This window comes from Sapajus apella, unplaced genomic scaffold (genome assembly GCF_009761245.1).
Source record: "Sapajus apella isolate SASKATOON/1434 unplaced genomic scaffold, GSC_monkey_1.0 scaffold33, whole genome shotgun sequence".
NCBI lineage: Eukaryota > Metazoa > Chordata > Mammalia > Primates > Cebidae > Sapajus > Sapajus apella.
This window is the reverse complement of record NW_022436973.1, coordinates 17492910-17520638: the sequence shown is the minus strand read 5'-3', so window position 1 is coordinate 17520638 and position 27729 is coordinate 17492910. Positions and strand designations below refer to the sequence as shown.

General features: G+C 38.2%; 1 protein-coding gene across 2 annotated transcripts in view; it reads left to right on the top strand.

The window, feature by feature from the left end:
• Positions 1 to 27729, top strand: part of PLCB1 (phospholipase C beta 1) — a 757711-nt gene that overhangs the window by 482532 nt on the left and 247450 nt on the right. For both annotated transcript variants that reach the window (XM_032295662.1, XM_032295663.1), the window contains exons 4-5: positions 1999 to 2136; positions 26094 to 26173. In XM_032295662.1, coding sequence (XP_032151553.1) covers positions 1999 to 2136; positions 26094 to 26173 — 218 coding nt within the window. The remainder of the gene's footprint in view (positions 1 to 1998; positions 2137 to 26093; positions 26174 to 27729) is intronic.

Below are 27729 nucleotides of genomic sequence, written 5' to 3'. Positions count from 1 at the left end.
TTCTTAGTAGGAATTTCAAAAGCTCTTTCCCAGAATTGTTTTTTACTCTGAGCACCTACTCTGGGTGATCTTTACCTGCTTTTAGTTTCTATATCTTAAGAATGATTCAAGAGAATCCCTGCCCCCCCACATATGGTGTCTGCACTTCTGAGAGGTGGTGATCTTTAACCAATTATATATTTATCAAGTTTTGAGCAAACATGTCTTGAATAGACATGAGAATTAGGCGCTAATATAGTGTAGACTGAACAAAAAATTATTGGGGGAGAAAAAAGCCAGAGAATGCATTGTGCGGCTATCACTGGAAGGAAAGAAAGGGTCCAATGTATAGATCCAATTCATTTCTAAATATTTTCCAACTAAAGATTGTTGAGGTAAATATACTGATGGACTCTATAATCACTGATTTAAAACTCGTGATTTATAATTACAAGCTTCAGATGATTTCTGAGAATGCTTTTTCTCTTCTGAGTATACCAAAAATAACCCCACAAAATTACAGGTACTGATATGTTTTCTCTTTGAAACTTGTCCCAATGGTGTTCAAAAACTTCAATGCAATTAATCAATTCATGAAACACCTTGTTATCAATGTTTAATTAGCCTTCACAAAACATTCATTCTTCCTGAACATTCTCCTTCAATCGTTCATTCATGATAGAGTGCTAAATGTTTCCCTTTTTGCTGTTATTGTTTATTTAATAAAACTTTTGCTGTAGACCTCTCCTTTTCTGGGTCATACAAATGGATGCTTTTGTGGTAGCATTTGATCTTTCTAGGAGACTTGATGTGCTTGATAAGCTTTCAACTTGTTACTGAAAGTGCGATTTCAGTTATATTAGGCAGAACTTTGAAATGGGATTTTCTTTCTTCATAACTTTCCTGAAAATGTGACTCTTCAGGCAGCCAAACAGAGAAAGTTTTATTAACTAAAGAGAGAATTTCTGGTACCAAGTAGCTCAGCTGGAAAGGTTTTGTTTGTTTTCTTTCGTGTGTGTGTGTGTGTGTGTGTGTGTGCGCGCGCTTTAACATCTGTTTCTTCATAAGGATAATGTATATTAAAATCTCCAAAAAGAGGTCAGAATAACCAATCTAAGTAAGTAATCAGGCCCCGTTGGCCCAGTATTTAGCTAAATAAATAAGAATGTAAGTGTATTCCTGGCCCAAAAGCTAGCAAGCAAATTTGCTAAGTGATTGATTTGATGCTAATTTTCTGCCTGGACTTCTCATTTCCGTCAGGGCCTGTCCTATGGGAGGAAATCAATTCAGCCAAACTGACTGAGCCCATTTTAGGTTTTACTTTGAGCTTTTTGAGCTTTGAATGTTTGGAACACTCCCTTTCCCAGCAGGACTGTATCTCCAAAGGACTTCCACTTATGATGACCCCAAAGAATGCAACTTGCTCTGAAAAGACTGCAGAAGTTCCCTATGTCCAAATCCCAATACATTCTGAGGACAGAATTGAAATCAACATGTGCATGGCAGGCACCACAGTTTTGCTCACACTAATTGCCCTGTCTCTTTGCATCAGTACTCAGTATTGGAGCAGGTCCATGCTGAGAGCCGGGGCTATGTTTCTTCCCTAGATGTAGGTAGGCATTCTCATATTTTAATTTCAGAATAACCACCTTCCTTGTCTTAGTGCATCCAGGAATTGATGAGAAGAATAGAGATTTTTCATTGCAATACACAATTTATGTGATGATTACAGGAAAGAGAGAACCATGGCACATGAAAATGTGTGATAGGATCCCAGAAAGAGCACTTAATTAAAGGCTATAAGTCTTGAGCCAGAAATTGTCTCTCCACTACCTCTGGGCAAGTTGCTTCATCTCTCTAGGCCATTTGTAGGATGGGAGCCTTAAACTCCTACAATTTTCTAGTAAGAATAAAAGCAGCTTTGTTTTGAAATCATTCGAACCCAACAGAAGTTGAAGTTATGCTATCATATTGGAATCTCTAGTTATAGACTAAATTTGTTCAACATTTATTATCCAGGACCCCAAATTACGTGAACTTTTGGACGTGGGGAACATCGGGCGCCTGGAGCAGCGCATGATCACAGTGGTGTATGGGCCTGACCTTGTCAACATCTCCCATTTGAATCTCGTGGCTTTCCAAGAAGAAGTGGCCAAGGTATGGTGGATGGAAACCACTAAAGGTTATCATCATGATCTGAATCCTTGAGATAATCATATTAATGCCTGCAAAAGACTTAATTTTTGTCATATTTAGCATGTGTTAAAATTTCACTTAAAAATAACTTAGCTGCCAAGTGCAGTTAAAACACTTCCGAATAATGGCATCAATTTAAGAATTATGAAGTTTTATTCATTAAGAATAAGGCATTTAGCGGCTGCAGTGGCTCATGCCTCTAATCCCAGCATTTTGGGAGGCTGAGGCGGACAAATCACTTGAGGTCAGGAGTTCGAGACCAGCCTGGTCAACATGTTGAAACCCTGGCTCTACTAAAAATACAAGATTACCCAGGAGTGGTGGTGGGCATCTGTAATCTCAGCTACTTGAGAGGCTGAGGCAGGAGAATCACTTGAACCCAAGGGTGGAGGCTGCAATGAGCCCAGATTGAACCACCGCACTCCAGCCTGGGTGACAGAGCAAGAGTCCATTTCAAAAAAAAAAGAATAGGGCATTTGATATAGTTTCTTTGCTAAACAAAATACAGATAAAAACACATTCTGTTTCATCTAAACACTTTCTCCCAAGTCATTCTCTTTTAGCCTCAGCCCTATGCCACTTCTAAGTCCATCTCATTTCCAGCTCTCTCCTAGGGGACAGACATTTTCAGCCCCCTTTAAACTTCTTAATCCCTGTGTAGCACCTAGCTCACCATAATCCGTGTAGTAGTTAATTAATATTTAGAAGAATGAAAAAATAGCACTTTAAAATAAAATTTTTAAATAATAATAAAAATAATACTTAAATAAGAACAAATAATATTTATTCAGTTATGGACTAGAGAGATAAATTAAATATGGTCCACTCATTGAGGAGCTGCTATTCCACTAGGAGTGAGCCTTTCAAATACTTACGAAAATAGCTAGAAAACAGGTATAATATAGCAAACAAGAAGCTGTGAACATCTAGGAACCCGGGATTCAAGTGCAATGCTTTCTCTAGAAATGTCCAATTCCCATTAAAAGAATACTGAAATGAACATATTTAAAGAAGAGCTTTCTTTTTCCGTGTTTTTAGTTTATAGAATACTAGTGATGGTCTTTCTCCATCATTTAACTTCCTTCAAGAGTCGAGATTATGAATCTAAGAACACTTTGAGTTCTGCATATAATGTGTGTGCCTTACAGAGCTTCTCGTGTCATGCATCACAACTACAGGATCACTTCACGTCAGTGTGCATTGTCTGAGTATGGTGACCTACAATTTTTTAACCCTCAGTGCTCTGTATGATGATTTTCTGAGCTATACCAGATGTATCGGCCTGGTTTCTAATTCATTACTGATTATTGACAGGGATTTATGTCTAATATTTACATAATATTGATTTTAATTCTTATAACAGAATGCATAAAATGCCAACCAGTTTTAATATTCTAAGATTTTTAGAAACTACTCTTTCCAAATATGTTATAAATGGAATCTACTTTCTCTAAGAACCAAGTTACCCATTTATTTCTATAGTATTGTTTACAGTTGGAGAGATTTCAGTTCAATGAACATTGTCTATGTGGCAGCATTGTACTTGCTCTGCAATAGCACTTATTCTGGTATCTGTTTGTAACATGTAGGGTTTCATATACTTTTTTCTATATATGAATGGATGATTGGATGGATAAATGAATACAGAAAAAAAGATTCTGAATGTTTGCAAAATATTTTTAAAATATCTTTCCCCAAAAACAAGTATATTCCTTTTTTAAAAAGTGACCAATTTGTGAGATGTACTAAATCTCAATTAAAAACATACAATAAATGACAGTGACTTTCAGGGAAGAGTTTGCTCAGAGTGAATATATTAATATTACACATCAATCTGCATATCTTAAGTTGCATTAAACCTTTGCCCAGTCCTATTTAAAATATATTCAATTTCCTCCTCTCTGTGGGTTCCTACCCACTAAATTTCCTTAAGGATTTTTATCTCCAATCCCTGTAAAAATCCCCATCAGGAATACATCTGTAGAGATTTTCCCAGCACCTACTTGGTGTTCCCAGTATAATTAATGAAGCTATGGAGAATATTTTACCTTTCTTGGCTTTGACGTTCTATAGAATATCCCCTTCCCCCCTGCCCCTCGCCCCACTGCAATTGCTTAGCCAGAAACTTAAGATTTCCAAGTACCACTGTTATCTTGCAGCATCACATATCAGAGTCACCTAGGGTGCTTTTTAAAACACAGATTGTTGGTTCCCAGACCCAGCAGGTCTGAGATGGAGCCTGAGCATCTGCATCTCTGTCTGGTTCCCAGGTGATTCTAATGCTGCTGGTCCAGACACCACATTTTGACAATCTCTTCCTTAGAGAAGCTTGGGCACAGTATTACTAGATCTTGAATTTTCATCTAAAATTATCTGGAGAATCCATGAAAGATGTTAACTCGTGGCAACAGTTGTTTAAAAACACCATGTGAGCCAAAAAACACAACTGTGGTCTGAGTAAGACCTGGGGGCTTCCATTTGGCAGATTTTTGGTCTAGATTCATATTAAGTAAGAAAAACATTGTGCTAAATAAAACCTCAGGTCCTGACCACTGAATACAATGGAGAAAGCACATAACATTATCTTGCAGAGCAGAATCAGCACCCCCCACCATATTTGTTCATTCTATAACTTCCAAACCATTCTTAGAGCCCCCTGGGTGCCTAAGAAATGTCGCCTTTTAGCACAGCCTTTTTCAATAGACAGAAAGCTATCTGTCCCCTTAATGGTCATTGTGGAAATTTTTCAAAAGTTTTACAATAGCCACTTTTTTTGTGACTTAGATTGGATCCTATTCTTAACCACAGTGGATCTCACATCCACTGTAAAGGAAAGGGAGACCAAATAATTTAAAAGAAAATCTTTTGGATGTCTCCAGGTTCCATTTTTAAACATGTAACTTGAAAATTAAAGAATAAGGGAGACAAATCATGCCTTTAGGACAAATTTAAAAGTCAAGAAGAACATGATCGCTGCACGACGTTCTACAAGTTCACCTTACAACATTCAACCCATTGATTAAACAAATGCAAACTAAACAAAGGAGAAATTACTGCTGGAGGAGACAAATATGGGTGTTTTTCCTTGTTGAAAAAAGTGGAACTTTGTTGCAAATAAAAAATGTTCCCATGAAAGGCCATATTTTGACTCTTTTTGGGAAGGAGCTAAACAGGGGAGAACTTATATTCATGAGTCCTGAAATTCAGGACCCAGGAAGGAACACAGTAAAGGGGAGAGAGTACCAGAGATGTCTATAAATCAGAAATGTCACCTTTACTCTTCTGCGAAATGGATATGAGCCTTCAAGCCCTTTGACGGTTTGGGTACATTCTTCATCCATAAAATGAAGAGCTTGGATTCATTCACTCATTTATTCAACAGCATTTTCTTAAGCCTTCCACAATGTGCCAAGTCCTTGCTGGGGATAAAGCAGTGAAGAAAACAGATAAAGCCCCTTGCCCATGTGGAGCATACAATCTAGTGAGGGAGACACTATAAATAAAGAAATAAGATACACAGTGTATTAGAAAGAGATAGTGATATTGACAAAAATGAAGTAGGGAACGAGAGTGCAGTAGAAAAGGGCATTAAATAGGGTGGTCAGTGCCGTCACCTCTGGGAGGTGACAGTTAAGCAAAGATTGGAAGGACGTGAAGGAGCAAGCCAGGAGGATATCTGGAGAGACAGCACTGCTATAGAGGGAACAGCAAGTGAAAAGCCCTGAGGCAAAAGATAGCCTGATGTACTTTAGGCACAGTCAAGGGCAAGTGTGACAGCAGCTGGGTAACCAAGATTGAGGGAAGGTAGTAGCAGAGGGGACTGAGGAGGCACCTGCAGTTGACTTTGCTGTAGGGTGGTATAGGCTTTTGAAGGACTTTGGCTTTTACTGTGAGTGAGATGGAAGCCGCGAGAGAGTTTTTCGCTGAGGACAGATGTGATTTGACTTAACATTTAATCAATAATGGACTGCATGGAGAAGGGGCAACAACAGAAGCAAGCAGATCCATTACCAAACTGTTGAAATATTTAGGTGAGTTGCTAGTGACTTATATCAAGGTGGAATGTGGAGGAAATTAAAAGGAAGCCAAATTTGTATGTATGTATGTATACACACATACATACACACATACACACACATGTATATTATAGAGGAATTTCTTATAAAGAAATTTATAAGCATAAATTCATATGCTTATGAATTTTATGTTGCATGTGAAAGAAAGATGCATGGAATCAAAGATGATGTTAAAGTTTTGGCCCAAGAAGCAAATATAGAAATACCATTCACTTGCATAAGGAAAATAAAAATATAATTTTTTGTTTAGGAGTATATAGCAGAAGTTCAGTTTTGGTTATGTTCAGTTTGAGATTATTATTAAATATTCAAGTGGGGATTTTGAGTAGGCAGTTGGATATATGAGCCTGGAAATGAGTGCCGAATATAACGTGTAAATTTGGGGGTCATTGGGTATTTGATTGTATTAAAAAGTCATCATACTTTTTAATGAAGCTGGATGAGATTAGCCAGGAAGTGATTGTAGACAGAGGAGATGTCCAAGGCCTGAATCATTGACACTCCAACATAAAAAGATAAGAAAGAAGCAGAAAAAAGGAGGCTGAGAAGAGGCAGCCAGTTAATGCCATGCTCATGGGAACTGAGCCAGATTATTTAATGTTTTATTGAAATGTAGCATACACAGAAAAGTGCACAGATCCTTTCTATTCGCTGATGTAGTTTTGGAAAGGGGACCTATCCACATAATGAACACCCAGATCAAGAAACAGCATAACCAGCACCCTAGATATCCATCCTCCTAACTGTACCTCTATATTGGCTGTTAACATTATAGATTACTCTTAACTGTTTTAAAACATCTGTAAATGAAATCATACAATAAAGTCTTTTTGGTCTGACTTCTATTATTCAACATTATGTTATGAGATTTATGAGATTCTTCCATATTTTATGTATGATTGTAGTTTGTTCATTCTCTTTGCTAAGTGGTAGTCAGTAATTTACTTACAGTTGATGGACATTCAGGTAGCTGTCAGTTTAGCACTGTGACAAATAATGATGTTGCAAACATCTGCCTTTCCAAGGGCTGCATATCGAAGTGTAATCACTGGTCATACATCTTTATGTGTACTGCTTTGAATGATACTGTCAATTTTTCAAACTCGTTGAGCCATTTTGCTTTTTAATGTTATTTCACACACACACATAATTTAGCAAAAAAAAAAATCTCTGTATGTTAAATTATTACATTTTGAAGTAGCTGTCACAGAAGAAATGCGCTTTTTTTTTTTTTTTCAGATGGAGTCTCTGTCTGTTGCTAGAGTGCAGTGGTGCAATCTTAGCTCACTGAAACCTCTGCCTTCTGTGTTCAAGCAATTCTCCTGTCTCAGCCTCCTGAGTAGCTGGGATTACAGGCTCATGCCACTACACCCGGCTAATTTTTGTATTTTTAGTAGAGATGAGGTTTTACCACATTGGTCAGGCTGGTCTTGAATTCCTGACTTCATGTTATCCATCTGCCTTGGCCTCCCAAAGGGCTGGCATTACAGGCATGAGCCACTGTGCCCAGCCAGAAATGCGCTCCCTAAAAATATGTTCTATAAACTGAACATTAGTCTTTAGTGTCTGTAATTTTAGATTTTTCCCCCTCTGTAGCTATATCTTGGAGAGTCTAATTCACTTATTTCAATGATATGAGTGGGATTTTCTGGAAGTTTTCATTAACTTCATCTATATCAGTTTTTTCTGCACAATCTAGATAGCACACTAGCTCTCTGAATTTCCTAACTAGCTCTCACATCTCTTTCCTGGTATTCCCCCCTTCACCCCCCACTTCCTGCCATCTTATTAAGCCCTCAACAGGTCTCACCTACAGCCATTATCTTCCTATTTCTTTAAATTCTCTCATACTTTGCTCTACAAATCTTCCTGCTCATCTGCATAAGAAGGGTCTTTAAAAAAATTAACTCAAACATGATCATATTTTAAATCATTTTCATTTTCTATTACCATAGAAAATGAAGCTTCTGTGCATTTAGTGAACAAATATTTATTGAGGGCCTAGTATGTGTCAGGCACCTCACTGGGCACTGATGACTCCAGTGACCAAACATAGCCCCTACTCTCAGGTACTAATGATTCACCACTTTGACCACTGCACCATTCTGCTCCAGCAGTTCCTAACTACTTGTGATTCTTCTGCCTTTATAATTATAAATATTAATGCCTTTGTAATATGGTGGTTTCCTAAACTGGCTTTTTCTCTTTTGTCCGTGAAGAAAAGTCCTAGGCCTCTCGAGAGAATCAGCATCAATTCAGTTCATCCATCTCTAGCTCCCTCCCATGACTTCCATGAATAACCCATTGTTCCTTCGTCTCTTGTTCTGTGAGCCCTGAACATATTTTCAATTGCAGTTATTACACTGTAATTATTCATCAGTGTGTCTGATAACCTATCCTGTTTTGTGAGCTGATGAAAGTCAGAAGCAAGAGTTTAGTCTGTTTTGTGTTCCCAGGATCTAGCTTAGTGCTTGACATGTAGTAGATGCTCAATAAATGTGGGAGCTGTGAGAGAAGAAAGGAAGGAAAGGGGAAGGAGAAGGGAAAGGAAAAGGAAAAGGAGAGGCTTTTGTACCCTTGAAAATAAGTGATAGGTCACATGAAATCTTAGAGTTGCAGTAGCTTTTAACATCATGTGTTCCAATCTTTTCATTTAGAGTTGGGAGGAACAGATTGGTTACGCTTAACAGATTGGTTGCTCAAGGCTTCTTCCCAGAATAATTCTCTCTCCAGTTTGCCAGGATTCTCAGTAGGAGGACTCAGGTGGCATTCATTACAAAGGCTTCCATCTTCCTAATTTTTTTTCTTAAAGCTAACTTTATTCTCACTCAAAGTTACTGTGACTGTCACTTCCCTACCCACCAGTTACTTTGCACTTTCTTAAGCAAAATAGTTGACACTGTTCAGGCCAAGGAAATGAGAGAAGATGTCACAGAGAGGGGAGTTACTTTTAAGCAAAAGAAATTATAGCCTATGAAATGAAGTTGGGAAATAGAAAAGAAAGAGGGGCAAGTGAAGAGGTCTGCTAAGGCTACCTCTGGGCCATTCATCAAAAACTTCAGAAATTTTCTTAGAATTGCTCCAAAATAATAGTAGTAGCTGTTTAAAAGTGACCTCAAGAGACATGACGTTTTCATATTTATTTTTATTCTGGGGACATACGCATTGAGGTAAGAATTTTCAAACACTTGCATATATTCTGTACCACATGTGTACTTTATCTCATTTCTATTTTGAATTTCAAACCAATTTATGATGAGTAAGCAATAGTTATAAGCTTGACTTTAAGTGAAAAATGATTAAGAAAAAGAAAACATGGCACCATAAATTGTGTTTACCAATGTGTTTTGGGACATAATGGAAAACTGTGCGTGACTTCCTTGCAGGTAGAATACATGTGCCAAAAAGATCACTGCTTACAAACATGAAAAATTAGGGCTATAGGTTATTGTGTTTTTGTGAGACCATCATTACCTGCTATTCTTGACCTTATCATATTTTTAAAAATGCCTACGTCATCTTAGGCTATTCCTCCATGCAATCATAAAAAGGTCCAAGTTCTTACTATGCCAATACATTGCACTATTAGTCTTGGAATTTTGTAGTGGTAGGTGTCCTTTGTTGGAAAATGAGATTTACTCTACGTTCTGCACTTTTTGGATATGTGTCATGCAAATGAAGGATGCACAACTTAAAATTTTATATTGTTGAAAACATCATCTATCTGGAACATTTGTTTAAAAGTTCATAAGTCAAAAGAAAGACATTCATATTGAAAAGATTTTTGTAAAAAAAAAAGGGGGGGCAACTTGGATTTCAGTCTCTCCCTTACACACACAGAAGCAGAAGCAATTGCTATTCTGGTGATTGTGGAAGAAAGCACCCCTGCCTTCTGTCTCCTGGGTGTCTTCTGCATTTGTTAAACAAGAGCTTTTTTGGAGCCAGCCAGTGTTCTATGGTGCCCACATAAAAACAATTAATGTCAAGCTGAAGGGAAAATGTCAACCCTGAGACATAGAAATAATTGTGATTTCAGACTGTGGGCTATTGTTAATACAAACCCACCTCTCCCCTGAAAGAGAAAACAGAAAACTGTTTCAGCAATAGCATCTCTTCTTTCCTTCCATCTACTCTATTTTATAGGGACAAGCTTATCTTTTGAGTACCTGCCTGCCTGACTTCTGATGCCTGGCAGCTGAGGAAGCCCTGATTGCGTTACCTGTGTGCCTAGCCTGGCAGCAGGAACATGGCTACCACAAAAAAAAAAAAAAAAAAAAAAGAAAAAAAAAATCACCATGACTTTTTGGAAGGAAGAATTGTTCTAAGAAAATCTGGCTTCCTTTCTTAAATTTCTCCCTCCATTGTAAAATATTGGTGATGGCAGGGGAATATCTGACATACTTTGAGAAAGGCAGGTTGATCTGTTTCACTTACCACCTTGATTTTGGTTGCCATCTTTGGTGGTTAAGACAAAGGATGCCTAATGAATAAGCTGTCACTAAAGTTTAAAAACACTTTTTGAAAATACCTTGCTAGTCATTTTCCTAATGACTATATTATAATAATTTTTATTCATTTAACAAATATTTAAAGGCATAATCAGCCAATGAAAAGGAGAAATAAGAAGAGGGGAATTAAGAAAATATTGCAACAAAACATCTGAGAGCTAAACAAAAGTACTGTACTGGTCTTAAAGTCTAAATAGCAAGTATAGGAATGGAGTAGGTTCAGGTAATTAGTAGGAAGCTGGAAGATGACAGATAAATGAAAAAGGCTTATTTTTTCCCCCAAAAGAAAGTTAAGGTAGAGGGGTGGGATAAATGTACCACAAATGTTTTATCCAAATATAAACCATGCTAAAACATGCAAGATTTTCAAAAACTGAAGAAATAACTTAAAAAGATCCATATATACTTGTTATTAGGAATGTTCCCTTTGGAAAGCCATGTGAGTTATGGTGTTGGAACTACAGTTATGGTTATAACTACCATGTGGGTTGTGCTATATTCTAATATATGGGCCAGCAGAAAATTATAGTTACAGTTTCATACTCATGTAAATTTTTATTGTATTTGTGTTCAACTTCCAGAATCAATTTATATGCAAATAAAGTCATAATTGTGAATGCGGAACAAGATTGCAAACTGACAATTTAAAAGTGAGTTTAAGCTAAGGAGAGTTGGAAGTAAAAGGAATGGCAGGTAAATGTTTTCCTGCCACAGGGGAGCCAAGGGATACTATTTTTAATGAGTGGATCAAGACAGTTTGAGATTGTAGAGGTGACAGGGAGGACAGGGCACTGGGAGGCCAAGGCGGGCAGATCACCTGAGGTCGAGAGTTTGAGACCAGACTGAGCAACATGGAGAAACCCCGTCTCTACTAAAAGTAAAAAAAAAAAAAAAAAAAAATCAGCCAGGCCTGGTGGCAGGCACCTGTCTGTACTTGGGAGACTGAAGCAGCTACTTGGGAGGCTGAGGCAGGAGAATCCCAGCTCATGGGAGGCTGAGGCAGGAGAATTGCTTGAACCCAGAGGCAGAGGTTGCGGTGAGCCAAGATAAAAACAAAAAGCAAATAAAGAACTCTATCGCCAGCAAGGAGATAGGGTAGGCAAGAAATGGAGTCAGAGATGTAAAGCTCTTCAACCAGAGCAGGGTACTATAGTCAAATTCTAAAATAAGTCAAGAAAAAAACATTATACACACACACATATATAGAAATATATAAGTAACCCCCAGAAATTTAAAAACAGAAATGCTCAAAATAGTTGTCAAGAAACAGAACTAGGACATAGACATGATCATTGCCTTTCCAACCTCTCTGAGCCACTTTTAAGAAACTCTGTTTCATTGATAAATAATAGTTTTTTAGGTTACTGTCATTTAACAAGCATATGTTACACCTGCCACTGGTTTAACATGAATTACCCCAATTCTCTCAAAAGCCCTATGAAATAAATTCTATTATTACCTCCATTTTATATGATATATGAATATTAGGGAACAAATTTAAAAAGACTTGTCCAACATGATTCTGTCACTCAGGACTTGCGTTTGGCCTGGAGTAACAGAAAACCAAATCAAACGATAGCTAAGACATATTAAGAATTTTTAATTTGTGTTTTGTTCAGTTTTGCTTTTCTTTACTTTTTTTCTCATGTAGCAGGAAGCCTGAAGGTAGTGTCATAGGTGCCACTGGCTGGGATGAGCATTGTGAGTGGTAAGAGAATTTACCAAGACAGTCATAGGTAAAGAAAGGCAGATTTATTACAGAAAGTATGAAGACACGTTGCAAAGGTGCAATGGGCAGCACAGCAGAGAAGATGCTGTCTGCAAAGAGGCAGGGATTGGAGGGAAGTTTTATAGGGTCATGACGGAGGGGCTATGTGCAGAATGAGGTCACATTGCTGGGGTTACTGGGGCTATATGCTGAAGGAAGTATTTGGGAACAAAATGTTCTGCCAGGGGGTTGTCTGTGATTAGCCATCTCAGATTGTTCTCCCCAACATAGGGCAATTTCCTCATTGTTGCTTACTTATCTTATTAGGACTCCGCAGGTGGTTTCTGGCACTGATTCAGGAGCTCAGAGGTAACAAAGCTGAGTGATAACAAGGCCAATTCTCGTGGCCTTTTTCTCATAGATCAAGATGCCTCTGCAGCTCCAGCCTTCCATTTATGTTTCCAACAGTGAAAGGAAAAGAGCACCTATATCAGGAAACACATTTCCCAAAAATCCCCAGCAGCATCTGCTTACATGTGATTTGCCATGTGTTACATGGTGGCCACCCAGCTACTAAGAACATTGGAAAATGTATATATTTTTTTCAGTTGGACATATTGTTGACCTGAATACTGTTGGGTCTCTGTTAGGCAAGAAGGATAAAATAGATATTAGATAGAATTTAGCAGAAAGTCCCAGCTAGAAAATGGTAGAGTGGTGTTCTGAAATCCAGTAAATGATATTTTTAATAAGCTATTAAAAGGATCTGCAATATGAAAGTCAGGAAGAGCCATTAAGTAAACTGATATCAATATTTTACCTTTAAATTAGAAGACAAGAAAAAGCGAAACTGTATTTAAGAGTCATATTCCATGGCTTCCATCGGCAGTGAGAATGATCAAAGGTGAAACAGTCAAGGCCTAAGGCAAAGAATCGTTCTTATAGCAGAGGAGGAACTAATGGGATTGAGTTACCAAGGGCCACATACCCTCTGCATTTGAAGAGAAGAATCTAGCTTGCAAAAAAAGTTTAAAATAAAGTTGAAAGCTATAATTAAGGTAATTTAAAACACATTTATTTCCAAATGAGAAAATTACATTTCAGCAGAATTATGTTATTAAATTATAAGTTAATGAGGAACTACCTGTGCCTAGTTCACTAATCAGTTTTCAAGGAATGAAGTTTTAATTTTGTCTAACAGATTTCATAATAAACATATAAGCAGCATGCTTACTGTCCAAGAAATTGCGATTGCCCCCCTTTTTATGTTTGACATACATCTTATAAGGAAATTAGCAGTGCTTTTTCTCTTTTAAAATCCTTTTTTATGTGATCTCTTCAAATAGAATTATTTTTGTAATGAACAATGATATCAATTATAATTACAGACCCCACTTACATTTATTATCTATGGTACACAGCACTGAAGCAGATACAAGCAAAGTAATAATTAACACTGAGACTGCTAGGATTCAAAGGCATAATAGTAAGTGTTTTCATAAGAATGACATGAGACTGTTGGAAGAATCATTTCAGGAACGTGGTGGATTGACATGAAACTTCGGGGGTTCTGCATAGGAACACACAATTAGCATTTTCTCAGTTGTACAAATGAATAATGACTCAGGAAACTAGCAGGAGGAAAGGGAAGAGGTCTCCCCAGTGGATGCTAAGAATACACCTGAAACTCCCAGTGATACAGCTGCAAACCTCTCATTGTGAAAACTTCAACAGAAACAGACATCTCTCCTTTCTTCTACTCTGTGCCATGGACAATGCTCTTTTGGGGAGTTTTATTATTTCCTGTTGAAGAATTCTCTTTAAGTTCATTTTCATTTCATTTTACCATGTTAAACTTTTCCCATTTGGCAGAGGAATGTCAAGAGGACTGGGACATACTAGAACCAGCAGCCTGAACTCTTCCTTATGCCATCAGAATACCATTTAGTACAACAGTGCTTCATTTATCTGAAAAAATATATTTGAGCAAGAGTTCTTCAGAATACAGCCCAAAACATCAACCAAAGCATAAGTATGTCTACATAGCCAACATAGATGCCCTAAACCGTAATACAAAAGCTTCTGTACTTTATTAATTGGAGAGCTTGCTACTCCCATGTTATATCCAGGACTCCTAATATTTGTAAACTAGTCCAGTATAGTTCACATCACAACAGAAATGCATAAAGCCAATATCACAAGCCCTCTAGCCAAGAATAATGATTGAAACTTGTAACAATAGAGGAGATATACAAATTAATTTCAAAAGACATAAATTATAAAGAATGGAAGTCAGTCTCTTTCATTTACACATTCATTCATGCAGTCAACTCAGTGATTATGAATCTATTACCTATTTTATAAAAAGACTATGAGGCAGAACTATGAGATCCCACATAAGTTATGAAACAACACACACCTTTCCTTCTGTCTGCTTTCCCACAGGGATCCTAGGTAATAGGCATTTGTCATGTTTCCTATACTCTCCCCTCTTCTGGTCACTGCTTCTTTCCCAGCTCCAATTACTTGGTTGTCATGGACACTGCTAGGTTCTTACCTGATGGATTGTTCGAGAGGTAGACCAATTAGACCTTTCCCAGGATCCTTGATACTGAAAATGAAGGAATCACAAAGACACCATATGTGACAACTCTTGGTGAAGTTGGTGGCTAGGGGGAAGAACCCATCAGAAGGGAAAAGAAAAATGCTCTCAGGAAGAGAGCAGAGTAATGGCAATGAAGAAGGCTCCAAATTCCTCATGATCTTGTATTATAAATGCATTATTTGGCTGCAGTTTGTCCAGTTTTTCCTTCAATTACAGGAAACAACCCAGTGCCCTTGATATTTTCTCCTATTTCCTAAGTTATTTTGAGTTGTGCTTTTGTCAATTGTAGCCTAAAGACATTTGAATAACATGATCTGAAAATAATTATGCACCTTCCCTTGATTTGAATAATATTATTATGCTAGTTGTCCTAATCATGATAATATTGAATCCTAATATGTTTTCTAACTTTTTGTTTATTTGGGGTTTTTTTGTAATTATGTATGATTAGCAATCATTTCTCTTTGAGTATAAGATAAAAATGAGAACACTTTGACTATGCTATAAGATCTTCACTACTACCTAACACAGAGAAACTATACCAGAATTTTTTCCAAAATTCTAAATGTTCAGTATAGTATCATAAGTGCAGTGAGTTATCAGATAGTCCTTTCTGATTTTAACAAAAGGTTCTCCAGCTCATGTACCATCTTTCACCGTGAAAAGTTTCTTCACTGCGTCATTAAGACAAATGCTCAGCAGGATGAATTCTGATGCATGCCAGTAGTGAGAGAAATGTTCTCAGCCAGGTGAGGCAACACTGACTGAGTCACACAATGTTCCTCCTTACTCAGATCACACACTGTCATCCCCTTATGAGTGGAGATAATCAAAACGACACCATTATCAATGATAGCAATAGATGTTTGCCAATAATGAAAAATAAATATGAAGCATTTAAAAATAGGACCTTTACATGTCTCACCAATATTAAAATATCTTGTTTAAAATTAGTATATATCCCAGGAACTTTTAAATATTAACTAAATAGAAGGTGGGATAAATAAGTGGAACACAGAGAATATTTAGGGCAATGAAACTACTCTGTGTGATACAGTAATGGTGGGTATGTGTCATTTTAGATATGTTCCAACCCATAGAATGTACAACACCAAGAGTCAACCCCAATGTAAATTCTGTATTCTGGGTGAACAATGATGTATTAATGTAGGTCCATTAATTGTAACAAATGCTCCACTCCAGTGTAGAGTTTTGCTAATGGGGAAGGCCATGCAAGTGTGGAATGGGATATATGGAAAGTCTCTGTACCTTCCACTCAATTTTACTGTGAATCTAAAACTTCCCTAAAAAATACTCCATGAAAGAATTAAGTGTAATGCAATAAATAGAGGCTTGCAAATCAGGCACATTGGAAATACAATATTCCCTTCTTATCTCTGGTTTTACTTTAAGTTACCTGTGGTCAACCATGGTCTGAAAATATTAAATGGAAAATTCCAGAAACAAACAGCTGATAAGTTTTAAGTTGCTCTTTGTTCTAAGTAGTGTGATGAAATCTCAAACCATCCTTGTCTGTTGTGCCTGAGATGTAAATCACCCTTTGTCCTGTGTATCCACACTGTATGTGCTCACCTCCCATTAGTCACTTAGTAGCTGACTAGGTTATCAGGTGGCTTGCAGTACTGCAGTTCATGTAACTTTTATTTTAGTAAACAATGACCCCAAAGCTCAAGAGTAGTGATGCTGGCATACTGTTATAATTGTTCTAATTTATTACTAGTTATTGTTGTTAATCACTTACTGTGCCTAATTTATAAATTAAACTTTATCATAGGTATGTATGTATATACAGGAACAAACATATAGAATTTAGAATTAGCTGCAGTTTCAGGCATCCACTCGGGATCTTGGACCATATCCCCCATAGATAAGGGGTGGGAATGACTACCATACCTCCTTTAAAGTTATTATCATTTGTTATTCCTTATAATTCATTAGAGTAACCATTGGCTCACAATTGTGTGTGTGTGTATATATATATATATATGTAAGTGTGTGTGTGTGTATAGATAGATACATATATAGAGAGAGATTCAGTATGCCTTTTAGAATATTTTTACTTTCCCAAATAACTCTTTAAATGACTATATATTTTTGAAAGTACACTGAGCCTTTTTTGGTGATTCCAGCTGGTTGGTATCAGGTTGCAGCCATGGTCCAGGGCCTTGTATAACATGATACCATTTACAACAGGCAGCCACCATGTGGCATTTTGTTTCTGCCAACAGGACTGATACTGACACTGTCCTGTGTTTGGGCTCAAACTTAAAAAAAAATGAAAACCTCCCCACTTTTCAAAACAATGAATACATGTTCCCCACCCTGTGTCTATGAGTTCTCATTATTCAACACCCACTTACGAGTGAGAACATGCAGTGTCTGCTTTTCTGTTCTTGTGTCAGTTTGCTGAGAATGATGATTTCCAAATTCTTCCATGTCCCTGCAAAGGACATGAACTCATCCTTTTTTTCACAGTATTCCATGGTGTATATGTGCCACATTTTCTTTATCCAGTCTATCATTGATGGGCTGGTTCCAAGTCTTTGCTATTGTAAACAGTGCCTCAAGTGATAGCAGGGGGTGGGGGGATTGGGGAGGGATAACATTAGGGGAAATACCTAATGTAGATGATGGGGGGATGGATGCAGCAAACCATTATGGCATGTGTATACCTATGTAACAATCCTGCATGATCTGCACATGTACCCCAGAACTTAAAGTATAATTTAAAAAAAATTTAAAAAAACCTAGGTGATGGGTTGATCTGTGCAGCCAACCACCATGGCACACGTTTACCTATGTTGCTAACCTACACATTCTGTACATGTAACCTGGAACTTAAAATAAAAGTTGAAGAAAATAAATAAATATTAATACAAATATCATGAAAGAAAAATGGATTAAGAATATAAACAGGAAATTTGAAGGAAAGAAAAAATAGAACAGTCCCCAAATGTGTAAAATGATGCCCAACTAGGCTGATCAGTCAGAATGACAGTTAGGACCACATCGCAGGATCCCACATTGCATTCATCAGATTTGCAAACATTTTCTGAATGTCTGATAATAGCAAATGTTTTCAAGAACATTGGAAAATGCAAGTGCTCATACACTCCCCATAGAGTGTCCTTACCATTTTGCTGAGCAGCTGTTATTGATGAAGATGCATATAATCAAAGAAGTCTTCATGAAATTTACCCTACAGAATCTCTTGGATGTGGCCTAAGGCAACATGAGACATGTTTGTGCAAACAAACATTTTGGAAAAAAAAAAGTCAATAAAGAATGAATTAATAAATTACACATTTACACATTAGAATAGTATAATAGTTAAAATCAATAAACTACATCTACATGCAGCAACAAGACTCATTTTAAAGATACGATGTAGATTGCAAATAGCCATTGGCCAAAGAATACATATAATATAATATGGTGTTTGTAATATTTAAACATGCAAGGATTCATACCTTGGAATAAGCAAACTTTTTATGTAAAGATCCAGATAGTAAGCATTTTGAGTCTGTTAACAACTATTTAACTCTAGCATGAAAGCTGCTATAGACCATACATAAATGAATGAGTGTGGCCATGTTTCAATAAAACTTTATTTATAAACACAGGTAGCAGACTGGATTTAGCTCTCAGGCCTTAGTTTGCTGAACTCTAATCTATACCAGTTTCATCAGAATATTATATGAAAATCGGTATAGTATTGATATCTACCTTTCAAAATAGATCTGGCTCCTTGGGAGACAGCAAGCAAAATGGGATCAGGGAGAAGTACAGTATAGACTAGAAATATCTACAACATATTTCTTCCAGAAAAGACACTATCTTTGTGTGTATACCCCTTTTAGTCATAAGTCAAATGCCGATGGGAGAAATTCTCTTTGATCTTAGAACTAGGAATAGTTGTTGCGCTATTGCATGAATTTGGATCTAGAGCAACTCTCAATCACGTTAGGATTGAACCTTCCACTTCACATTGGCTAAAGCAAGTTTGAGTTGAATTGATGATTTATCTGTATCAAAACTCTAATACTTTAGGCCTGCATTTTGCAGCTAACCTCACCCATCTCTTCATCTTACTTCTTCTCTCATTTTGCCTCTTCTTTGTTTTGTTTCCACTTTTGTTTCATCATCATAATGTAGTAGTAAAGTGTGCTAACTCTAAAGGCAAACTTTCTAAGTTCAAATCCCAGGTGTGCTGGTAACTAACTGTGTGGTTTTATGCCAGTTATTGAATGCTGCTGTGCCTCAGCTCTCCCATCTGTTAAATGGGGTGGTAAAAACAGAATATATTTCCTAGAGTAGCTGTGAATATCAAAGGGGTTAATTACTTGCAAAATGCTGAAAGCAGTGGCTGGCCCATCATAAGCACTAAATCAGTGTTTGATACGGAATACAGTAGAGTGGATTTGTCTTTTATTCTTGTTGAGTTGTGTCAGCCCACCCAAAATTTTCAACAACAAAATGATGAAGAATCACAATATCTAGGGCAAATGTTTGTAAACCCAAGAAACCAGTCATCTAATTCCACACTGTGACTTTTATTAGCTCTGAGGATATAAATGTGTTTTAAGGTGCTTTTAAACTTTGAATCCTCATTTGTAAAATGAGAATATTAACTATACATGCCTCCTGGAGAAATGTAAAGAGAATTACTTATTGGATGCAAAGAGCTTAGCTCAGTGCATAATAAACATTCAAACAGCAGCTGTAAGAGAATTGGTCATTGTGAAATAATTGCTGGTAGTATTAGGCAAGTAGAAAATCCTGTGTCAAAAATGATAGAACTTAGCTGGGCACAGTGGTACATGCTTATAGTCCCAGCTACTCAGGACTCAGGAGGCTAAAACAGGAAGATCACTTGAACCCAGGAATTTAAGCCTGGGAAACATAGTGAGACTCCGATCTAAAAAAGTAAAATTATGAAACTTAAATAGCTTTAGAAATGAAAGTACATTAATTTTGTGGCATGGTAGGAAAACTTGGTATCTCTGATAATGTCAAGACTGACATCCTCATAACTGTGCCAGAACCTGTGGGGTGAGGCAATGGCAGAAATGATCTCATGGACATAAAATACAAACAAACAATGAAACTCCAGTGGAAGCTCCATGGAAATTGATCTTTAGAGTTCTTCCATACAGTTATGGTCTCTGTTATCCCCTTCATGAGAAGAGATCAATTATAAGGCAGAAGATATCACTTAAGAAGCTTCAAGATGTTGGCAAGGTGGCTGACTAGACACAGCAGAGAGAAACGTCTACCACTGAGACCAGGACATTGGGAAGACTGGCACACTCCTAGCAGATCTTCAGAGGGAAGGCATTGGGAGTAGATGGAAGGAAGATACAGATGATTGGCTAAAGGGGGAGGAAGCTGGGAACCCTGCACGGGGCTACCATGCACTATAACTTGTTCCTGGCCCCCAGTAACTTCTGGGGAAGAAGTGAGTAGAACATGCAAGGAGCAACCCACGCTCACCATGAGCCTCTGGAATTCTAGCAGGAGGATACTCCCTGACCACCAGCACACTTGAGTTGACAGGGAGAGCTGATTAGAGAAGTGGTGGGGGCAGAACTCCAGGTGATGAGGATCCCAGAAGGTTTGGTGTGGGAGCATTTACAGTGGTCTTCCTAGTCTGGATTTTCTCCCACAGGAAACTATTGTTCTAGGGAAACTCTTGGACCTGATCTCTAGAGGCTGGTCTTAACCATGAGACAGGCCAGTCAACCTGAGAACCCCTCCATCTGCAGACTTCTCCTGGGGACCCAGCCTGGCCACACCTGATTTTAGTGCAGCCTCAGGTGCCCAGGGTGGGAGATACCTCCTGGGGGCTCAGGTCATAGCTCCTGTGCTGGCTGAACACACATAACCAACAGAGAGTTCCAGCAGAGCGGCCTCCATGGAAACCCACAAGCCCAACCACACCCTCCTCCCACTGTAGCCCCCTCCATGACACTTTGCCTGCACATACTCGCCCATGGCTACCCCCATATAGCTTTGCCAGAAGGTATGTACATGGGTGGACCTCTCCTCCTCTACCCCACCAGGACATATGTATGTGATCACTCTGCCCTGACAATGCTGCCTGTATGAGTGCACCCTGCCCTCCACCCCCTCTGCATTGCCTTTTCTGTCAGAGCCTTGGTGAGCATGGAGCCCACCAGCCCCGCCCCCACCAGCTCCTGGCCCCTGCACCAAGACTGCTGCTGGCATAAAACTAGGCACAAAAACCAGACCTGCCCCAAACCTGCCCCACCCCAGAGCGCCCACCAATACTAGCATGAATGTGCACAGAAGTTGCACACAGTCCTGCACTCACCAGCACCCTGCCCCTGTGCTAATACCACCAGCAGTGCTAGCTAACATATGCACAGTCATTGGTGGGGGTTCCCAAACCCCCAACTGTGCTGCTACCACTGCTGTGAAGGCCGGCACAGAGGCCAGCACCCTGGCACCCACTAGCCCTCTGATGTAGCCTACGAGTGTGCACCCCACTGTGGTGCCACTGCTACTGCTGCTGGCACATGGGAACAGGAATGGATCCTGCTGCCACTTCCCTGCTTAGTGCTTTGGCTGGCACCACCCATCAGAGTGTTGTGATCAGTGGTCCAGGAGTACCCCGGCCCCTCCAGCACAGCAGGGCGATAATCTTGAGGAGGCAGAGAATAAAGCTGGGCTGATACAAATCCCCCAGTGTTAGAATATGCAGTCCAGGAGTCCTGAACTGAGCCTTGGCCCCCTAAAATCTTTCAGAAATGAAGCCAGTAGACAATACCATTTAGGACATAGGCATGGACAAAAGTTTCATGACAAAAACAATTGCAACAAAAGTGAAAATTGATAAATGGAATCTAATTAAAGAGCTTCTGCACAGCAAAAGAAACTATCATCAGAGGGAACAGACAATCTACAGAATGGGAGAAACTTTTTGCAATCTATCCATCTGACAAAGGCCTAACATCCAGAATCTATAAGAAACTTAAACAAATTTAGAAGAAAAAAGAAAACAGCTCCATTAAAAAGTGGGCAAAGGACATGAACAGACACTTCTCAAAAGAAGACATTAATACAGCCAACAAACATGAAAAAAGCTCAACATCACTGATCCTTAGAGAAATGCAAATCAAAACTACAATGACATATTATCTTACACCAGTCGGAATGGCGATTATTAAAACAACAGATGCTGGTGAGGCTGTGGAGAACTAGGAATGCTTTTACACTGTTGGTGGGAATGTAAATTAGTTCAACTGTTATGGAAAACAGTGTGGCAATTCCTCAAAGGCCTAGAACCTGAAGTACAATTTGACCTAGCAATCTCTTGATTAGCTATATATCCAAAGGAATATAAATCATTCTACAATAAAGATACATGCATGCGTATGTTCATTTCAGCACTATTCACAATAGCAAAGACATGGAATCAACCCAAATGCCCATCAGTGATTGACTGAATAAAGAAAATGTGATACATATACACCATGGAATATTGTACAGCCAAAGGATGAGAACAGCTCCATTGCAGAGACATGGGTGGAGCTGGAAGCCACTATCCTCAGCAAACTAACACAAGAACAGAAAACCAAACACCACATATTCTCACTTATAAGTGAGAGCTAAACAATGAGAACACAGGGACACAGGGAGGGAAACAACAATACACACTGGGTAGAGCCTGTCAGTGAGGTAGGGAGGGAGAGCATCATGGTAAATAGCTAATGCACGCAGGGTTTAATACCTAGGTGATAGGTTGATAGGTGCAGCAAACCACCACAGCATACTTTACCTATGTAACAAACCTGCAGGTCCTGCACATGTATCCCAGAACTTAAAAAAAGATAAAATTAAACCAGTTGACTGAACCCACCTTATGCCACAATCAAAACCACAGGTTATCAAATAAAAGAAAAAAAAGATGACAACTTCAAAGATTGAAGGAACATCAGCACACAGAGTTGAGAAAGAACCAGCATAAGAACTCTGGCAACTCAAAAATCCTGAGTACCCTTTTTCCCCCAAACAATTACACTAGTTCTCCAGCAAGGGCTCTTAACTGGGCTGAGATGGCTGAAATAACAGAAATAGAGCTTAGAATATGGATAGGAATGAAGATCATCAAGATACAGGAAGACATTGAAACCCAATCCAAGAAAGCTAATCACAATAAAACAATAGAGGAGCTGACAAACAAAATAGCCAGTATAGAAAAGAATGTAACTGACCAGAAAGAGCTGAAAAACATACTACAACAATTTCATAATGCAATTGCAAGTATTAAGAGCATAATATACAAAGCTGAGGAAAGAATCTCAGAGCTTGAAGACTGACTTTGTGAAATGAGACAGTCAAACATGAATGAAGAAAAAATAAAAAGGAACAACCAAAACCTCCAAGAAATGTGGAATTACGTAAAGAGAAAAAAAAAAAAAAATCTGTGACTCTTTGGCATCCCTGAAAGAGATGAGGAGGAAAAAAAACTACTTGGAAAACATATTTAAGTATATCATCTATAAAAACTTCCCCAGCCTTGCTAGAGAGGCCTTCATTCAAATTCAGGAAACGCAGATAACCCCACAAGATACTTCACAAGAAGATCATTCCCAAGCCACATAATTATCGGATTCTCCAAGGTCAAAATAAAAGAAAAAAAATGTTAAATGCAGCTAGAGAGAAAGTAAGGTCACCTATAAAGGGAAGCCCGTCAGACAAACAGCAAACCTCTCAGTAGAAATCATACAAGCCACAAGAGATTGAGGGCCTATACTCAGCATTCTTGAGGAAAAGAAATCCCAACCAATAGTTTCATATCAAGCCAAACTAAGCTTCCTAAGCAAAGGAGAAATAGCCTTTTCTGACAAGTAAATGCTGAGGGAATTTGTTATCACCAGACCTGTCTTACAAGAGCTCCTGAAAAAGGCACTAAATATGGAAAGGAAAGATGGTTACCAGCCAATACAAAAGCACACTTAAGTACACAGATCAGTGACATTAGAAAGCAACCACGAAAACAAGTCTGCATAAAAACCAGCTAACAACTTGACAACAGCATCAAAGCCACACATATCAGTACTAGCCTTGAATGTAAATGACCTAAATGCCCACATTAAAAGTCATAGAGTGGCAAGCTTGATTCAGAAGTAAGACCCTGTGGTATGCTGTCTTACTTTTTTCAAGGTGGTTGCTGGAACATTTAAATTGCCTATGTGGCTCACATTTTATTCCTATTGGGCTATATATAATGGAGGCCTTGGCTTTCAACCTAAAAGTTCAGACCAAGTTAAGTTTCCCCAACTCTTTCTAATGCCTTTACTGTACCTATTTCTGATGTGGAACTAGCTCCTGATAAACATACAAAACTATATCTTGCCATCAATTATAAATACTTCTACCAATGCAGAAAGTTGGCATGGAGATGGAAATGTCTAAAGCTTGACCCTGAGCCTATAAAATATTATACCAGAAACATATTTTTGAAACCAGTGCCAGTAGTTATTATTATCAGTTTAAAATATCTAATTTGAGGAAAATTGATTTTTAATTTGTTATATAGTTATTGTGAAACACTCTTCTGTGTCTGCATAAAGCTTGGTAAGCAATAATTTTGCTTTCCTATTGCAGCTATTTTGTGCTGTCTTTTTAAGTCCTCTGTCAACATATAGGGTTCAACACCTCAGTATTTCTCACCTGGACTACTGGACTATTACAGCTTCCTAATTGAGTTACTCTTGTTTAGATTCTCAGCCTCAAATCCATCCTTGACCTGGCTGCCAGATAATCTGTCTGATATGCAGCCTAGCCCTGGATCCTCTCATCTCCCATTCTAAAAAGAAAAAGAAGAAGCTTCTAGTGGCATCACATTTTTTTACTAATTTATCTCCAGATACCTGAATGCTCTTTATCCTCTGACCACAACTCTAGTTTGTTGTTGCAACCCCCTCTCTCTTTTCTAGACCACTTTTTGTTTGATCTAACTTCTGCCATGTTACCTCAACTCTGGTTCTTTCCCCAGTTTTCTCTGTTTAGAATTCCCTCTTTTCTTCCCCAATCACTCTGTGTTCCCTGCTCCTCCAGTCTCATCTCGAATGTTGTTGTATTACATGACAGTGTATTATCAGTACCTTAAGTAGGGAAGCAAAAAACAAAGGACAAATTAAACAAAAGTGGAAATAACAACAAACAAAAAACAGGTGGCAAAGCAATTAAACTAAAAGACATCATTTCATTGAAGAGGGAGCCAAGTCAAGTACAACAATATCGGATGATGACCTAGCTCTCATGTCATCTTCTCTTCGAGAATTTTGTAGGGCTTTGGGCCCAGAATGTGTTGTGTATTCCAAGTAATCACCCAGAATGAAACTTATATTATTTCTCATTTGTAGACTTGCTCTTTTCCATTATCTTGGAAGCCAAGTGAGATCATTGCTGTGTGGTGTGAGGTAGGGATTAAGATTAGGAGAGCAGTGAGACATTGACAGTGTTGGGAGAAGGGAGAATACTGCATATTGTGTGGCATTGTGACTTCAACTAGTATAGAGAATTCCTAGAACTGCAGTTAACAGTTAAAGGTACCAGGTATACCTGCCTTGGCATGCATAGTAGAGCAGGAAGATTATATTTGCATGTTCTGTTGGAAATATATTTGATCATATTTTAAACTTTTTAATGACTGTTTATCTGTTTGTAATTCAAGGAAATAATAAAAAGTTATTGAATGGAAACACAGCAATTTTCTATTTATACAAATTTTAAAAAGCAGAAAGAACTTCATGTACAAAGAATATCTCCTTAGGAAAAGAGTAGTCCCTCCAGGATTTGAATTTACTTGTGTTGTTTTTACCTAAAAAGGGGATAATAAAACAAAACAAAACAAAACACCTTTGGGATACACATTGAAGTAATGTGTCTTCCTGGAAGCCAAGCTAAAAGCATGTGTCTAATGACTGTTCAGCATTTAAGCTAATGCAAGTGTGATTTACATTTTTCAGGAATGGACAAATGAGGTTTTCAGTTTGGCAACAAACCTGCTGGCCCAAAACATGTCCAGGGATTCATTTCTGGAAAAAGCGTAAGTAACTCTAATCTTATTGCTAAGGGCATTGATTCTTCTAAGTCAGTTTCCTTTCTCCTTTGTGAGTCTTTAGTTTATGCTGCACCACCTTCTCACATTGATAAACATAAATTTTCTTTTGGGATTTGCTAGAGAACTGATACCTCCCCTGTTCAGAATTGGAAGACTTCCAAGAAAGATCAGTTTTCCTCCAAGCTGCACATCGATGTTACACCTTGGCTGAGCTCGCATGAATGTCAGTGCTTTTGACACAACACAGAGACACTTCCAAATCCTGGCAGCTGTGCTCAGAACTAAAAATTATTAATTTCAGATAATCTTCTGCTTCTACATCTGCCTGTGTCCTCTCAATTATTAATCTGAGGAACAGGATATGTTTCTCATTTCTCTAGGGTTACAGATGTCTGATAGATGCTACAATTACTTCCTGACTATGTACTTAAATCAATAGGCTGATGTCCTGATTCCATCTCATGTAGATGATCCCAGCAAGTATTAGTAAGAAAAGAGAAAGTATCTAAAGGAAAGAGAAGAAGGAAAATAAGTAAGGAAAAGCAAAACAAATGGCCAGATCACTCTGGAATTTCCAAGCCTTTCTAAAAATTGTTTGACCAAGGAAAATAATGACTTAGGCATGATGAGCAGCAAGGAAAGCTGGTTGTGTTCATTTTGGAAGCTGGGGCTGCTCAGGAGGTTAGGAAGTCTTTAAATCAAAACCACAAGTGGAAACATTAATAGGTGGTCCTCTGTTTTGTTCTCTCTTCCCTCTTCTTATGTAAGACATACCCATCATTCCAGACCTAATACCTCAGCCACCTTCCTTTTTTATTCTTCTGTGAATTCTTTGGCTTTTAGTCAAATAACTCACAAGCCTTCATTTAAGAGCTTTTTTGTAGGATTGCCTTCTCTCCTAAGCTTGTTACCTTAAGGACTCTTCCTTCATGCTTCTACCTGTTCCCTTCCCTTCCTCCTCCTTCTTTTTATCCTGTCTTTGATTTTATCATCCTTCTTCTAGAACATGTTTTCCAGGCAATGTTTCTGGAAGATTTGTTCTTCCATGCAATGCTAGTCAAAGGAGACAGGGGTAAATAACGTGTTTTATCTGAAACATAGCATGTTATTGCTAGTTGGCTAATCAATCTCTACTACCAATGTCTATTCCAGAAAGATGCCTCCCTATGAATAGCTACTATCGACATGTCTTTTGGTGAACATATTATTAATATTTTTGTTGTGCACATCTAGCTTTGGGATTGCTGGGCCTTAATGTGTGCAGCTTCCTGAAGTAGAATTCCTAATGTATGCATTCATCAGCAGTGACCTAGAGTTCTCATTCTGACAATGAATATGTAAGCAAATGATAAGCAAAATATGGTTAGGGCTCAGAAACATAATAATGAGTGAAAGAAGCCAAACACAAGAGTATGATTCCATTTATGTAAGGTTCAAAAGTAATCTATGGTATTTGTAGTTAAGATAACATTTCCCTTTGGCAGGGGGGTTTGGGAAGGACTTCTGGAATGCTGCTAAAGTGACAATATTCTATTTCTTAA